The 17,665-nt window shown below is 41.1% G+C and overlaps 1 protein-coding gene across 1 annotated transcript in view; it reads right to left on the reverse strand.

Annotated features, from left to right (window-relative positions):
- Window positions 1-818: 818 nt before the first annotated feature.
- UBR3 (ubiquitin protein ligase E3 component n-recognin 3) overlaps window positions 819-17,665 on the reverse strand; it is a 90,510-nt gene continuing 73,663 nt past the window's right edge. The window contains 9 exon segments of the mRNA XM_080973305.1: window positions 819-3,526; window positions 4,657-4,796; window positions 6,720-6,929; window positions 7,549-7,725; window positions 8,435-8,560; window positions 8,769-8,876; window positions 10,875-10,999; window positions 14,285-14,385; window positions 16,283-16,391. Of these exon segments, the coding sequence (XP_080829431.1) occupies window positions 3,409-3,526; window positions 4,657-4,796; window positions 6,720-6,929; window positions 7,549-7,725; window positions 8,435-8,560; window positions 8,769-8,876; window positions 10,875-10,999; window positions 14,285-14,385; window positions 16,283-16,391 (1,214 nt within the window). The 3' untranslated portion in view covers window positions 819-3,408.

Here is a 17,665-nt window from a genome sequence, read left to right on the forward strand (position 1 = left end):
GCAACCAGCTCCACTCCCCCTTTTCTCCCAGGGCCAGGGAGAGGCATGAAGAGGGAGGAACAAAAGCAAGCATGTGTGGCAGTCTCAGATTGCTTGGGAAATACCTGGGAGAGGAGGAGTTAGGCAGCTGTGAGAAGGCTTTTAGCCTCCACAACTGCCTCATGAGGCAAAGACCTACTGAAGAGTGTTGCTGTGCTTCTTAGACCTGTCACTCCTTTGCCAAGCCCGTTTTTCGAATAAGGAGTCAACTTCACCCATTCGTGTGATTTACTGTGGGCTCGCTTCTGACACGCATGGTCCCCTGGCAGGCTGCCTAGAAAGGAATGCAGCCCTCAAGGCTGAAAAAGTTGTCCTCCTCCTGCCTTAAAGGTAAAGGTAAAGGGACCCCTGACTATTAGGTCCAGTTGTGACCGACTCTGGGGTTGTGGCGCTCATCTCACTTTATTGGCCGAGGGAGCCGGCGTACAGCTTCCGGGTCATGCGGCCAGCATGACTAAGCCACTTCTGGCGAACCAGAGCAGCGCACGGAAACGCCGTTTACCTTCCCGCCGGAGCGGTACCTATTTATCTACTTGCACTTTGATGTGCTTTCGAACTGCTAGGTTGGCAGGAGCAGGGACCAAGCAACAGGAGCCCACCCCGTCGCGGGGATTCAAACCGCCGACCTTCTGATCGACAAGTCCTAGGCTCTTTGGTTTAACCCACAGTGCCACCCGCGTCCCCCTGCCTTAACTGAATGCAAAACACATGTTTGGTGCTTTTTCATGTAAACTTAATATCATAATATAATACAACAAAAGGAGCCCATACACACATAATGACAGTAGACTTTTTATTAACATATTTTACAATGTTGATTACGGTATTTTTAGTTTTGCATTTTGATGTGTCAAAGACTGATTCTGTTTCCACAGTAATGTACTGTACTTAAAATGATCGTTCATACAAGATACCACACCAGTACGTCGGAGGAATAGCAGCAGCAGCAGCAGCAGCACACACACACACACCCATTCTAGTTGGACCTGTTATTTTTCAAAGTAAGCTTAACAAAGCAGGTTTTCAAAAAGTTATAGGAGTAATCAAAGTTCTAGTTCAGCAGCATGCAGGTATATTTCAAGTAGGATTTCCAAACAAGTGCCTTTTCTTTTTCTTAAAAACTGACCAGTGACTAATTCACCAGTATAAAAATGAACGCCATGAAATCCGAAGATTTTAAGGTTAAGGCTAATAATTTTACTTCACACTCATATACACAGTCATAAAACATTCCATTTTAAATAGCACATCTCATTCAGTTTCTGGAGGCTCTTGTTTCCTTTGACATCATCTCTTGTGAGGTTTCAAAACCACACAGAGCAAATCCAAGACTCCTGTAATCGCGTTATGCTGGGAAATTTCAGCAGCTTTTCTGTCTGTCCGGTGTGCTTACAAAATGGCTGGGTACTCATAAATGAGCAATGCAAAAATATTATAGGCAGAATATACAATATTAAAAATGTAGCAATGTTTTGGAAAAGACCATATTTCAGTTGGTGGATGAAATGCAGGCTCCTAGGTAGAACCCAAATATGTTTGCGTGTGCTTATATATAAATATTCACACGGATAAATTTATATAAATAAAACAGCAAACCATTGCGATGTGTTTTTCTTAAGGTTTTGTAAAAACTTGGTGGCCTATAAGGCTCATCTTGTGAACATCCCCACTTCCTTATTATTTCCTATCCGAATTTCAGCAGCTGATTTCCTATCAGACGTTTGAAAAGAGAGCAGCTTTCAACTGAATACATGGTTATATGGCTACAACTCTTTCTTTCTTTTTTTAATGGTAGTTTACATATATAAACTTCACTTTACAGAAAAAAGCTATGTTAAGTCAAAGGATGCAAGTGTCAGAAATGACCAACAGAAGTGTTAGAAAGAGTCCAACAGCTGTTTTGACTATTCTGTGAAAAAGACGAAAAAGGTTTTGGCAGCAAGATACTATCAATCTGTTTTTCCCCCTGCCTGGTTAAGTGTGGTATGTGGTGTGTTCCCCACCCATCTTTCCGCAATGATGCCCATTCTTGTGGATTTCAAAGCCATCTAAATAAATATAAGTGTCCTACGGTCCACTATGAGTGGAAGCACATATAAATATATATATCTCCAGCTTGAAGGACAGCCGCACAGGTGATTCTCCTCTGTGATCCAGTATGATGATCAGCTGTTTCTGAGAGGAGGGCTCGATTCAGGCTGCTCCTTGATTCCCCTCACCCTTCCATGGCAAGCAACTGGATCCTCAGGATTTCCGCTTTTTAAAAAGGGTTCTCTGTGTACAGCCTTGACTGCTCCATGCTGACTGGAGGATAGTTGTAAATATGCCCCAACCCCCATTCAGAGGAGGTGCAATTCTTTTTAACCACTGCCACCTCACAATTTAACTCTCCTACCAAATTCCCATATTAAGGGAAGTCAAGCAGAAAGGGCAGTGCTTGCTCTGTGAATATAATACAAAGATGCTTCTTGAAACTCATTGGAAAGTCCTCAACTTACGCTTCATTTGCAAATAACTCAGCAGGACTTTCGCCTTCCCCTTACTGAAACCTACGGCTAGGTGGGAACGAGACAGCCATGATGTGCTCGGCTGGGATTGTGAGCTACCATTTGGGGGCATCTTACAAAAGTCGTATGTACACAGACCATAAAATGGATGCGTTAGTAGTTACCAGTAAATAAAGCTAACTGAAATGGCAGAGACAGAATACTGTATATGTACTGTATTACATTAAGAGCGGCAAGCTAACTATTTTACAGCTAATTTCACTAATCTCTCTGGAGTATATCTATGAAATTCCTGAGAATGAGTAAGGTTTTCAGTATTGCCTGAAGCTTATTTCCATAGCTTCGCGGCAGTAAGTGAAATATTCTCTAAAAATCCTTTAGACCAATTTCTATACAATTTCACAAATCAGAAGTGTTACAGCTTTTGTATACTTACAAATACATTATCAATCAAAATCTTAAAGCAACACAAAGAAGGGTAAAGGAGGGGAGCAGTATGTTTAGCAGGTGTGTACTACACATAAACAGTGCCTCAGCATACACAACCCCAACCTGGGGCAAAACAAAACGCTCATCCGCCATTTAGTGGCATTTTTAAAGTACAATTTGTGCTTGTTTATTAGTGGATTATACAGCAACAACTATCAAATGAATTTAGATTCCATACTCAGATTAGGAGGACTAATTGCTTTGTGTTTTTAATTACTGCACGTCTTATTACCAAGACCTGGATAACGCAGGGCTTCGTGTAAAGGTGCCGATTCACACCTTCCCCAGGGAAGTGACTGAACTTCCATTCACTTAAAGCTCATGCCGGTAGCGCTGATAATAACGGTGATGTTACAGCGGGGTGGTTAGTGACCTACAAACCATTATAATGCGGCCCCCATCTTTTGTTGATGTGGTCAAAGGTGTGCGAAACCCACTGCTGCTCAAGGACTTTGTATCTTTCTTTACATATATAGAGAGGTTTGCCACGCCTGCAGGAAAGAATAAAATAAAAATTAAGATCAATAATCGGTTGAACAGCGGGAGCCCAATGCAATTTGCTACCTTAAGCACCTGCGTGATGTGATGCAGGAGATGCCCCCAACCAGTCTTTGTGACGCTGCAAGGGACCCTGAGTGCTGCCCCTTTGGACACCCTTAAGTTACCGTATTGGCCCGAATATAAGCCGCACCCGAATATAAGCCAAACACTTAAAATTGGGGGGGGGGGAGAGGGGGGAAAGCCACTCCCTTAAAATTCCACAGGCACTCACACCCGTTCCGTTTTACCATATGTCTGTTTCAGCAGCGATATTGCAAAAGCCAATTTTTGTAAGGACATGAATTTAAACCGCAGTTTAGCTTTTCACTGTCGGAAATTTGGGGGGGGGGGGGAAGAGTGCGGCTTATATTCAGGCCAATACGGTATGCTGCCTCAAGCAGCTACAGTTAGGTTGACACTGAGAATAGCTTAAATCCTCCTTTTTCAGACCGAGGGGCATGCAGCACCATCCACGTGTGAGTTTTCTTCTTAGCAGGTGCCCTCATATTAGCCCCCCAAAGCCTATTTAACCCCCAGTTTTTTAAAAAGCTTGGTGATTTGGCCTGGGAGCTTCTGAAGGGGAGGTGTGATATTATTATGTGAAATTATTTCCCCTGATTTGCCAAACACCTTGGTTACGAGAACAAAACAGTTCAAAAGGGGGGTAAAGGTAAAGGACCATTACGTCCAGTCGTGATTGAGTCTGGGGTTGCAGCGCTCATCTCGCTCTATGGGCCGAGGGAGCCGGCGTTTGTCCGCAGACAGCTTCCAGGTCATGTGGCCAGCATGACTAAGCCGCTTCTGGTCAACCAGAGCAGCGCACGGAAACGCCGTTTACCTTCCCGCCGGAGTGGTACCTATTAATCTACTTGCACTTTGACATGCTTTTGAACTGCTAGGTTGGCAGGAGCTGGGACTGAGCAACAGGAGCTCACCCTGTCACGGGGATTCGAACTGCCAACCTTCTGATCAGCAAGTCCTAGGCTCTGTGGTTTAACCCACAGCGCCACCCGCATCCCTAAAAGGGGGGTAGCCCTATGTTAAAAACAGTGCAAATTATCCCCTATTATAAAAAGCTTACCTGAGATCTCTGTCTTCTTCACCATGTGCATCCAGGTAAACGGAACCCCAAAGGCAAAAGCGATGACCACGAATGATGATGATGACGGATGCGTTGATCAAGAGGAATATGCCTGTTCCAGCACCGCAATTTTGCGAGTGCTGAGGTTTTGTTTTGGGAAAGAGGGAAGAGTTCTTTGTCAGTGGCTTTATAACAAATGTAATGATCGGCATCAAAATAGAGTGGACCCTCCAGATATGAATTGAATTCGTTCCAGGGGTCCGTTCACAACCCGAAAGGTCTGTAGGCAGAGGCGACGCTTCTGCACATGTGTGCAAAGTGCACAGAGCGCTTCTGCGCATGGTAAAACTCAGAAGCATACACTTCCGGGTTTGCCGCGTTTGTAACCCGAAAGTTACATATCCAGAGTGGTACTTAACTAGCAGGTCCACTGTATAACAAAAATGAGCTCAAAAGATTATAAAGGCTCAGGTTCACCTAATGAATCCTTACCTCTCTCACCCTGACCTAGCCACTGTGATCCATGCGACGGTCACCTCCAGACTTGATTATTGTAACTCACTCTAAGTGGGGCTGCCCTTGAAACTGACCCAGAAACTCCAGCAGGTCCTAATGGGGTCCTCGCCATGGGATCACTTTCATCCGGTGCTATACCAGCTGCACTGGCTCCCGGTGGAGTACAGGATCAGGTTTAAGGTGCTGGTTTTAACCTTCAAAGCCCTATACGGCCTAGGACTCTCGTACCTATGGGACCTCTTCTCCTGGTATGTCCCACAGAGGACATTCTTCAAACAAAAACATCTTGGAGGTCTCGGACCACAGGGAGATTAGGCTGGCCAGGGCTTTTTCGGCTGTGGCCCCAACCTGGTGGAATGCTCTGTCACAAGAGACTAGGGCCCTGCGGGACTTGACATCTTTCCGCAGGGCCTGCAAGACAGAGCAGTTCCATCAGGCCTTTGGCCAAGGCACAGTCTGACCCCCTCCTTTGGTAATCCTCATAGAACTCTAGCCCAATGGTTGCCATTAATTTGATTCTAAACTGATTTTAGAATGTATTTCAATTAATTGATTGTGATTTTATGTAAATTGTGCTACTTTTACTGTTGTTAACCGCTCTGAGCCTGGCTTTGGCTGGGGAGGGCGGGATATAAATAAATTATTATTATTATTATTATTATTATTATTATTATTATCAGCAGAAGCTCACACATGGACTTGTGCAATGGGAGTTTCCACCCTTTCTTCCCCTCCGAGTCCCTTAAAATTGGCTCTGGTGGGATTGAGAGAACCCTCAAAACAGGGGGACAAATGGGGGATAATTCCATCTGGCAAGCTGAAATGCTTCTCTTGTTGGAACAACTGACATAGTGCAACATTTCACTCCTCCCATAGCTTTCCCCTGGGTCCACAGTCCTCCCTACTCAAGAGTTTCTGCATGGCCAGGGGTGCTTCATTCATTTCAGTGGGGAGGGCAGTTCTGCACAGAGCCACACTTAGAAAAATCTCTACTCTTATATAAATCTATAGGTAAAAAGGTAAAGGGATCACTGACCATTAGGTCCAGTCGTGGCCGACTCTGGGGTTGCGGTGCTCATTCCATTTATTTGCTGAGGGAGCTAGCATACAGCTTCCGGGTCATGTGGCCAGCATGACTAGGCCACTTCTGGCGAACCAGAGCAGCGCATGGAAACGCCGTTTACCTTCCCGCCAGAGCGGTACCTATTTATCTACTTGCACTTTGACGTGCTTTCGAACTGCTAGGTTGGCAGGAGCAGGGACCGAGCAACGGGAGCTCACCCCATCGCAGGGATTTGAACTGCTGACCTTCTGACTGACAAGTCCTAGGCTCTGTGGTTTAACCCACAGCGCCACCCGCGTCCCATAATCTATAGGACACAACCATTAATGTGAATGGGGAAACCTTGCAAGAGGCATTCTGTGTGCACTCTAGGCCATCTGCAAGAGATCCCAGGATCACAAAAACCAAGTGGAAGCATTATTAGGCGTGCTTCCTTTCCAAATCGCTTTTGGGAAACAGGTAATGTTTATTACTAATTTCTTACCAAGACACATTCACAGTAGCTCTGTTGCTTGCAGCAAAGTCCTTTCAAACACACAAAAGTGCCACAGACTAGACAAACGGCGGGGTCTTTAGGAACTTTGGAACAGACTGAACAACTTTTTCTGTGATAGTATTGGAAAATGGTATTATAATTTTCAGGCAGTTGTAGGAGACGTGGCAAGTCCCATTTAGCTTCTTGTATAAGTAAAATCTGGAAGTGATCATAGGGAAATGTGAAAATGTTTCTCCAGAAGTGCAGAAGTTAAATTTCATAAATCTTAGTTTTCCAAAAAGTTCCCAGATAAGCAAAACCTTAAGAGAAACTGACGGGCAAACACACCAATTCTCAGAATTATAATACATCAGAGAGATTACGATATTATCTCTGCAAACCTTTCAGTTTCTGAAATCACTCTTTCAGTTTCCTGTAGCTCCATCTGTAATAATGCCCTTATAGAATCATAGAATCACAGAGTTGGAAGAGACCACAAGGGCCATCGAGTCCAACCCCCTGCCAAGCAGGAAACACCATCAGAGCACTCCTGAAAATGTTTCTTTTCAGAAAATGTTTATGATAAGTTATTCTTTTTGCTTATGGTGGCCATTTCCAATTCAATTAAAATGATTTATTTAAACCATCTATAAAGTTTATTAGCTTCTAGAGAACAATTTGGCAGTACTGTCCAATCAAAAATTTGCTAAAAAGGAAGCTGCTGTGTTGCTACTTTGCAACAAGTAAGTTTTAAAAATGATTTTTAAGTAGGGTTAAATTTGAAAGCGAAAGCAGAGTACCGTATTAAGCCGCAGCAATTTTTATTTATTTCACCTACCTTTACTTGGCTTGGATGCTTGCCTGCAAATGAAACCAATTCTGAGCACCATTGGGATATTATGTCAAAGGCTGGCACAGGCCAGTCAAGACAAGAGGCACTGGAGAACTCTGACGACTGGAAAGATGGTGGTAATAAACCCAGGCAGTTAGCAAGCACGGTAAATTCTTCGTCTTCCTGTTAAACATAAAAGGAAGAAGAGCCAGATGCGTCAGATCCAGTGGTACCTCGGGTTAAGTACTTAATTCGTTCCGGAGGTCCATTCTTAACCTGAAACTGTTCTTAACCTGAAGCACCACTTTAGCTAATGGGGCCTCCTGCTGCTGCTGCTGCACCGCCGGAGCCCAATTTCTGTTCTTATCCTGAAGCAAAGTTCTTAACCTGAAGCACTATTTCTGGGTTAGCGGAGTATGTAACCTGAAGCGTATGTAACCTGAAGCGTATGTAACCCGAGGTACCACTGTATTTATAAAAAAAAAACGGAAGCCCAAAGAACAATGCTGTCAGCTTGAGCGCATAAATTCAACTTCATCAGTGGTGTCCAAACTTTTTTCAAAGAGGGCCAGATTTGATGAAGTGAAGGGCTGTGAGGGCCAACCAAAGTTGTTGACCTTTTTTGAGGATTGAATGAATAAACCGACCGGTGGACTGCATTAGGCCCGTGAAGAAGACTTTGGACATGCCTGAACTTCATGATACAAATTCATACTGTGCCATTATGATAAATACACACACACACACACACACACACACACACACTTGCATCTTGGAAATATCGTCAGTATTTTCTCTATACAAGCGCATTTCCTAGATAACGCAGGATGCTTTGTTAGAGTGACGTCAAAGATTATTAGAACAGATTAAATGAACCAGTTTTTCATAGTACCTGACAGCTAGGTAGCTCTGCTCCAAAGAGATGGTGCTGAAGAAGGCTGGTAATCCTGAGGAAAGGCAGACAGAACTGCTGCAAATAAGTCTCTATGGAGTGTGGGCACCAAGCGCTTGTGCTGTCCTAAATTAGAGTTTTGAAAAAGAAGAAGAAAATCCAGATTGATTTAACTCCTGAAGAATCAACGGCGCTCTTTGGTAATTCTATTGATAGTTTGTAAACTTAGTAGCGCTGCGAATAGTTTGCAAACTAATGCTGATTTCACCCTCATGTATTTAGTAAGCGTCAAATTGAGCTACGGTTGACAAACCAAAAAATATATAAACCGTACCATGGCTAGGTCTTCAGTTTCCTCTTGCTCATAGATCTTCCCGTTATAGAGTTCACTGATCACGTGACTCAGTAATACTTCCCAAGACTTTTTTGCATTTGACATACTCTGTGATTAAGAAGAAATTTATTAGACAATTAGGAAAATAAGTAAATGCTGTCACCCCGATCCAACAATAGTTCAAATACATGTACGAAATCCCATGTAAATATGGGTTTCCATATTCTGGTATTATTATTATTATTGAAAATGAATATAAAACAGTATGAAAAAGGGAATTATAAAACAGTACAAGGGAATATACTAAAGCAGCTTAGCAAGTGATTTAGAGAACTATACTTCCTTAATATATTGCTGTTATAAACATTTAAAGCCAAACCAGATACTTCTAATTTGCTATAACCCTACCTTTTCAGATAGTACATGTCTTTCAGAAGGGCATGAAATAAATTCCTATCCCTAAAATTCCTAACTGGGTTAGTTAGCATACCCATTTGCAAAAAATTTGTTTAATTGCCTTAGTTACCATACTCCAGGATATTTCCATCATAAAACCAACACTGGCCATTTACCCTGTTATTTCACTTTTTCAAGGCGTCCAATGCCACCCCATTTCCATCTTAACACAGTTTTCCTTTAGGTTACAGTGAAAGTTGTTTTACATATCTTTATTCCATTTTTCTCTAAGGTAAGGCTTTCCTTGAGAATGCTCTTTAACAGATCGAAAACTCAATAAAGATTATTTTTAATAATAATAATAATAATAATAATTCTGCATTTAATAAGATTTTAGAATAATACAATAGATTGGATGTTATCCAAGGTAAATAATAGCAGGCTATTATTTATCAAATTGACTGTGAAAGAACACAGTAGCTGTAGTTGTATCAACGGCAATTTTACTGTATCTAGTATATAACAACAGAGATGTCTATCTCATGTAGAGAAACAAACTGTGGACATGACACAGAAGTGACTTGGGTTTCATGACATTCTGACAGCTTCTGTAATGTAAAACCTGCAGTAATAATAGTACATGATGTAGTAGTCATAGAAGTTGCGGCAGTAGATTAGTGCTGAAGGCTACATATCACAGCCCAATGCCCTAATTCTTGGTGATGCCAGAATCGGGCAAGCATAGAGTTCTGATGATGCAGATGCAAAGAGCTTTTCATGCATCCCGATTGTGCCATTTCTTCTCATTAGGGTGAGAAGGATTGGAACAAAAGGAGAGAAGCACAATCCCTTCGGATCTGTGAAAAGACCAGTTAACTTTAGGAATAAAGGAAAGGGCAATTCTAAACACTGTTTCTTGTTGACCACTGTTGACAGTTCCATGTTGACTCAAAGGGTATCAAATTCTGAGTTCCTATATGGGTGGATGGAATCCTCAACCAGAAATGTTATTTTGAGGGTCAGATCCCCAATCAAAGAAGAAGCTCAAGGATACATATAGTCAGATGTTGAAAAACAGATTTGCCCCACCCTCCAAAGACCATTGTAGAGGCCTCCGGAGAAAGTTCCAAAATGGCGTTAACTTCTGCTCTCTTCAAGTTAAAATGACCCAAATGAGGGCAAATTGTCTAATTCTTAATCCTCAATGTTCTACCTGGATAATCAAGGCTATGTAAAAAACAAACCAACCCAGGAGCAGGAGAAAGGCCAAAGGGCTAAACTTTGTATTGGATATGCCTTGTAAATCATCATAAAGCACCACTGTTGGTTCAATAACTTGCTAAGATTGGTCTCCACAGTGCTCTGCGTGTTTGTCATGGTGGTGAAGTCAGGCAGAGGCAAACCTGTTCTCAAAATACCTGGTTAGCTATCTCAGGCAGAGGAAACCTGACACTTAATATGCTTTGCTGGAAAACATTTCAAAAACTCATCACCATCAAAGCAGGTCTGGGATGGTGAGGAGCTCTTCGTCCTGGTAGACTGACACTGTCTTTCAATCGAGATGTAAAAAATCTGAACACTTGGGAGAAAATGCAGTATAAAGGTTGCACAGATCTGTATTCCAAAGAGACTAACAGGGCTTAAATGTGCTCAGCTGGATATAGAGTTGCATCATTAGCAGTCTACTTAGCTTTTCATAAACCAACACACCTTTTTCAGAGCTCCTGAGTTCATCCACGTCATCCTGTCTTCAGCACTGCATTTAACCGAAAGTGCGACAAGAGCTTGTATATACAACAATGTGAAGAGCACCTTTATGATACAGGTAAAGTGTTCTACAAAAGTATGAAAACAGACAATGTCAGTCAAGCATTCTAAATTAGATCTCAATTTTGTATACAGCAATTCTACACTCTACAAATTTGTATTTTCCCCCCAAAGGAGCCATCCAAAACTTGAAACGCATCAAGTTATATTTTGTAAGGAGCTAAACATACACCAATACATTAAAACCTAAAAGATGCAAGTATTACATTTATCCCTGCTGGTCTGAATCAGTGTTTTATTGCAGCTGTAATGGTTCATTTTATTTATTTTTATGTGTGGTTTTATTGCTTTGTTTTTACTGATGTTAGGTTTCGGACTGTGAGCCACTTTGAGCAAACTGAATAAGATGGGATTTAAATGAATATGTACATTTTCAGAAATGATAGCTTCTGCACTGGACAATTTAACAGGTCTCAAAACAACTATCAAAATCAGGAGGTCATGTTTAAAGAAAGAAAATGAAAACAAGGCCTTCCACAGTAAACCAGTTATCAGCTTTAACTGGAGCACTTAACAATGTGCGCAAACAGAGATTAATGCAACAATATTTAAAATAAATTGAACAAGGGTTTTCTTTTCCTTATCAGGAGTGTTGATAGTACATGCAATAGGAATACAAGTAAAATGCAATAGGAAACAAGAATAATAATTTGGGGCTAGCATTTACTGCACTGGTACAGCTCTACAAACAACCTTGTAGAGAAATGGTCTTTTGCAATATATCCCTCAGGAACTCCACAAACTTTACCAATGCTCTGAAGGCTTTCACTTTCAGCTAAAGCCACTTTTTACAACTCAGCATATCCTGCCTGCCTGCCATTAAATGCCACATTAAATGTCATCTGCAGAAAGGCTACAGCTTCGGGAAAGCAGTTTGTCTAGTAAGCAAAACAGGTAAAAAACCCCGGCTATTTCACAGTTAATCTGGAAATTGACTGCCAATATTCCACTAAAGCTTTATTTGCTCCCCCAAAGAGAAAAAAAAGAATGAAAGCCAGCAACTTCAGAACAACTCAGGAAACCTGTACGTTTCCGTTTCCACAATGGAAAGTAAACACAATGGGCGAACATGGACCAGAACTTCAGGTATTAACCAACTGCTTAATGGTGCCACATCTGCACACAGAACCACATTCAGAGAACAGGTGCTTTTATTTGTAACAGTTGGGTGACTGCATACAATTGTGACTGACTGGCCACTTGATGTTTTTAAGAGTGCTTATTCCTGTACTTTACACTTTAATGTTAGCCATCAATAAATTAGTCTGATCTCCAGGCTGCACACAATTAATGAATCACAACCACCCTCTCTTAAGCTCAGCACACACATCCCCTCTCAAAGATCCCATCTTCTAAAATGTCTCATGCTCCTACGAATCCTTTCGAATGTGTCAAAAATATTTCTTACCCCTGGGATGCACAGCTGAACTCCCAAGTAAAGCCTTACTGGTCTTACTAAATGCTGAACAGAGCCACGTGGCAACTGCTATGTTCTTTAAAATTACTTCCCTGGCGGTGGTACATGCCGAAAAGGCAGTGGCTTTCTCTTCTACACAGATCCAAAGCAGACATCATGCTGACTCCAGGTTAACCATAATTAATTTAGAAGTTAGCCTTGGGAACATGGCAGTTCAATGGGCAACAAATATTATTATCAAGTTTAACCAGCACCACCACCACACAAAAAATCTCTTTTTTACATTTTAAACATGCACCCATTTCCCCCATCTTAATATTCTGAACAAAATTCAGCCAACTAAATATCTTCAACACTGTGCTTAATTCCTTAGGTCACACGAAATGTGTACACAACAAAGAAAACTTATAGCCTCTTACTCTTTGAGCCCTCCATGTATAAAACGATGGAACTATTGACTGCACTGACCTCTAACATGATGTTCTCAAAGGCTTAATTTGTGTTTTCTCTTTAGAGGTGGATTCGGATCAAATTTTCCTTTCAGAACGAACAGCCTGAATGCTGTAATGGCATTTACTTTGCTTTAATCAATGCCGGATTGAAAAAAGATAGCCAAGGCCATTCAACAGTTAATAAGTTAGTTAACAGAATTCCCATGGCCTTGCTTGAAGGACAGGAGATGCTATTAGGACACTGCTTATTAAATGCTAATTTTCTCAGAGAATACCATGTAGGTATTTTTAAACAACAAGGAGCTTTGTACAAATAACCACCTGACAGACTACATTCCAAAAAAAGGGAAGGGTATAAAACCACCCAAGAAATATCAATCAGATGTGCCTTCCAGGACTAGCAACAGACCTATGTTGTACTTGTAATAGTTAAAATTGGCTTTGCTGCCACATATAAAATGTGCTATTAGGCGCACATTAAAGTACGAAAGATTCTTTCTGTCTGTACCTTGCCAATAAATTCTTTAAGCAGCTAAAGACAACCTATGATTCTCTTCCGATTTAAGACACAGTTCTGTTAGAAGGCCCAAACAACTGGTTTCTTGGGAATTTTATTTACAAAGGTGCAGCTATATATGAAAAGGCTGCTTTCATGGCTGATTATACCTTTATATGGAACGTCCCTGATATAAAAAATATCACAGATGAAGCCAATACCATGTCAACAAATTATAAAACTGTTAAAGAGAGGAATTCTATTCTATAATGCCCATAGTAACACTTTTATAAAAATGTACCTGTATCACTACGGGGGGGGGGGGAGAATTGGGTTAGTATTTTCAAATAGTAAAATTAATGGTTTTAAAAACCTGACAAAATAAGCAGTGATAAATCATTTCTGCTTCAAAAGTATCTTGGGATTCCAGTAACTTATGCTTGGATTTATATATGCAGCGACCATTACAGATACTGTATTATAGCAATTATCTTTGTCGGGTGTGACACAATTGCCACAATTTGAGCAGTTAAATTGAAACGAATTATTCTCTTTCACCCTTAGGCATTCGCAGTTCAATGTGAAATATTAAGCAGCCCCACTGCAGTAAAGGAATGAAGGTCAAACGAAAGGACCCAAGCTCTCTCTCTCTCTCTCCCCCCCCCATCTCAAGGAACTTAATAGTCATTCTCAGGCCTCCTGGTTTTACTGTACAGTTGTCTGATAAAGGTGAGAAGACAGGAGTCACAGATAAGCCTGTCAAACCACAACAAAAATTTCTGTTTGATGCCAACTTCTAGAGATAACGCAAAGTCATTATTTGAGCACACACAGCAGACAAGGTTTATTTGCTGTGCTGCTTTAAAAGCCACTGACAAGGGAAACACACCAAGACTTATTATTTATGCATTTTTCCCCCGAAACATACCTTTGCGCAATGGCTGTGGCATTGTTAAAATCTGGATGAGCAAAAGGGACGAGGCATCTCTATAAAGTACTGGGACTTCTGGCTGTTCCTCACTGCAAATCCTGGAAATTATGGAAATAATTATATTTGGCATAATAACCCCATTTCCTTAGGAATTTATGCAAGTTTCTGGAAGCGATACTGTTATAGACTGTAAACATATAAGGACACAGTATATTTGTGGAAAGGGACGCGGGTGGCGCTGTGGTCTAAACCACAGAGCCTAGGGCTTGCCGATCGGAAGGTCGGCAGTTCGAATCCCCGCGATGGGGTAAGCTCCTGTTGCTCTGTCCCAGCTCCTGCCAACTTAGCAGTTCGAAAGCACGTGAAAGTGCAAGTAGATAAATAGGTACCGCTCTGGCGGGAAGGTAAACGGCGTTTCCGTGCGGTGCTCTGGTTCGCCAGAAGTGGCTTAGTCATGCTGGCCACATGACCTGGAAGCTGTACACAGACTCCATTGGCCAATAAAGCGAGATGAGCGCCGCAACCCCAGAGTCGGTCACGACTGGACCTAATAGTCAGGGGTCCCTTTACCTTTATATTTGTGGAAGCAGAAATCTATGCTTTAAAACCAAAAATTGGGTGTTCAGATACCCACTGAAAGTTCACCTCCAAGCTCGTGGAGGGCAGTAGAGCAATGGAGAATGGAACTCACTCTTGGGTTACTTTTACATGCAAGATCACCTGAAGAGAACATGTCTGTCTATCCAATATAGAACTAGAGATGCAATGGTGAATGTGCAGGTCAATTATTATAAAATGTTCTGCCCAATTATTTTAGTGAATTAATAAAACTGCCCCAAGATGCTGTATTTAATTGTTGCAATCTTACTTTGCTTTTGGAAAATTCAGGACCGTTCCTGATGCATTTCAATACATTAACAAACATACAACAAGTATACTGAGTCATTTTTATACAAATAACTTTTAAAACGTATGCTCAATTTTCAAGTGGAATAAAGTGATAGCAATAATTTTGTTTTATAGGATGCAGGTCAAATAATAATGTTTGCACAATCAAACCTTTAAATTTATATGGTTTATAGGATGCTTGGCAACATTACAAAAATAGGGAAGGCTTGCAGGAGCAAGTGAAACATCTGACTAAATATATTCATTTTGCTAGAACGGAAGAAGTGAAATGATATAAAATGCCAAGAGATAAGCTCCTTTAGTTTACGTCAAGCACCAGAGCACATTAAGCTCTTAAAAATTGCTCTGTCATTTATTAAAAGCCTTAGCAACTTGTTCACCGTGACACTGAAAACTGTCTTTTATAAAGTCTGTTTGGAATATGGAAATGAACCACCCTGCTAATCCCTTCAACGCATATGAGGAAGGCAGATAAGTGTGGCTTCCCAAAACACTGCTACAGAAGTAGTTAAGAAAAGCAACCTAATGTAAAGTCTGATAGTGATAAAGCAAAATTATTGAAAAGAGAATCAAACTGCACCATGCTGCAGGCATAAGCAATCTATAACTATAAACTGTATTATATTCCAAGATACTGACAAATTAGTTACCCGATGTGTGTGTTTGCATGTTTCTCTCTCCCCCTCTCTCTCTCTCTCTCTCTCTCTCTCTCTCTCACACACACACACACTCACACTCACACTCTGAACCCCCATTGAGCATAAAGGGACTTTTCTTTTGAGCAAAATGCATAGGATTTTGCTGCACAATGTAGTTTTAAAAGAGAAGAGAAAGTAAACATGAATAAATGCATGGCTTAAAAAATGAATATGGTCTCCAAATCTTTACTAGTTGAAAAAATGGATGGAATAATTGTTTGGGTATAAAAGGTCTTTGGATGGGGTAGGTGAAGTGAGCTCTGTGTTTCTAAGACTGCAGCAAATTCAGTCCCTTAAAACGGTATGTTCAGCAGAGATACACTGCTCCACTTGGTGCCTCACAAGGTTAAAACGCTACAGAGAAATTGGTCTATAGAACTGTACTTACTGCAAACTCTCGTCATTCTGCATCAACTGGGTTAGTTTCTTCCACGGGTTGTAAGCAGAATCAATGCTGTAGAGTCGCATGTGCATAGCCAACACATGAAACAGCTGATCTGAATGGATAAAGGGAAACAACTAATGAGTTAATTATTTGGTTGAATGAAATTAAAATATTTCATAGTCCTTTGCAACTGATTGTTTCATTTTCTAGATTACTGTGGCTCCCTAACTCATTACCAGCTGTTAATATTTGACAACCCAATCCGCTATAGCTGGCTTTAGCATGCACCAAGAGCCAGGTAATAGATAGCGTGGTGGATTTAGAACAGGAAGACCCGAATTCATATCCTACATGAGCTACACAATTTACTGGACGACCTCAGACAAGTCACCATCTCTTAAACTTAATGTCCCTCACAGGATGCTGCAAAGATAAAAATGGGACGAGTGCTACGTAAGCCACCCCGAGCACTTTGGAGAGAGGGTCAGGATACAAATATAATAAATCAAAAGTTTTACATTGCAATTGCTTGAGTCACATCCATGCAAGAAAAGGAAATGAGGCTGAACCACGGTGTTCAGCAGCTTCCCAAAGGTTTCTGCAGGTGAGACACAGTGGCTTAATAAGGGCCTTCTCTAGAGCACTGCCATTACACAGCAAATCACCATTTCTATGTCCATTCAAGAGGCAAATTCTATTATCTGTTTTCAGTGTGGGGTTCTCTTTCGGATGGAGTCTTAAGCACTGTCTCTTTACAGTAACACTGAATAAAGCAATACAGTAATAAAACTGCAACCGATAATAAAGTAGGAGAAATGCAACAGAATGTCACACACCACTTTTCTTGGTGTATATATAGCTAATCTGGTATCTAATACAGAGGTGGCTGTATTTTGGCGCAGAGAACAGTTTATTTCCCCTTGGGGATCATTTGTAACCAAATGAGCCAGTTTAAAGAGAGACATTTCCTAAATTACACGACTGCCCAGTCTTAGATCTTGTCTAGATCTACAGAACCAGACTGATGAGAGGAGAGTACTGCAAAATTAATCCAGATAAGGAAATCTACGACTCATAATTGCTCTCTTCTATTTGAGCCAGGCTGCCACAATGCAGGCATAATTATGGGATCCCCTGCCATGTTTTGAATTTCTTTTTGCATGCTTCTTCACAACTGAATCTATAATGGGAAAATACACATTTTTACACAATTTTTAATTCCTTCAAAGAGCAGTTGGTTTTTGTTGATTATTTCATGATACCATCATTTTAGTTGACAGTCAGCTCATAGTCAATCTACCATTTCCACACCCAAAGAAGTTTTCGTATCTATTTCCTTTGCAAAATATAAATCCTTTATTGCTCACACTTTCTTTTATTTACTAT

Source organism: Podarcis pityusensis (assembly GCF_964106645.2).
Source record: "Podarcis pityusensis genome assembly, chromosome: 1".
NCBI classification, from domain to species: domain Eukaryota; kingdom Metazoa; phylum Chordata; class Lepidosauria; order Squamata; family Lacertidae; genus Podarcis; species Podarcis pityusensis.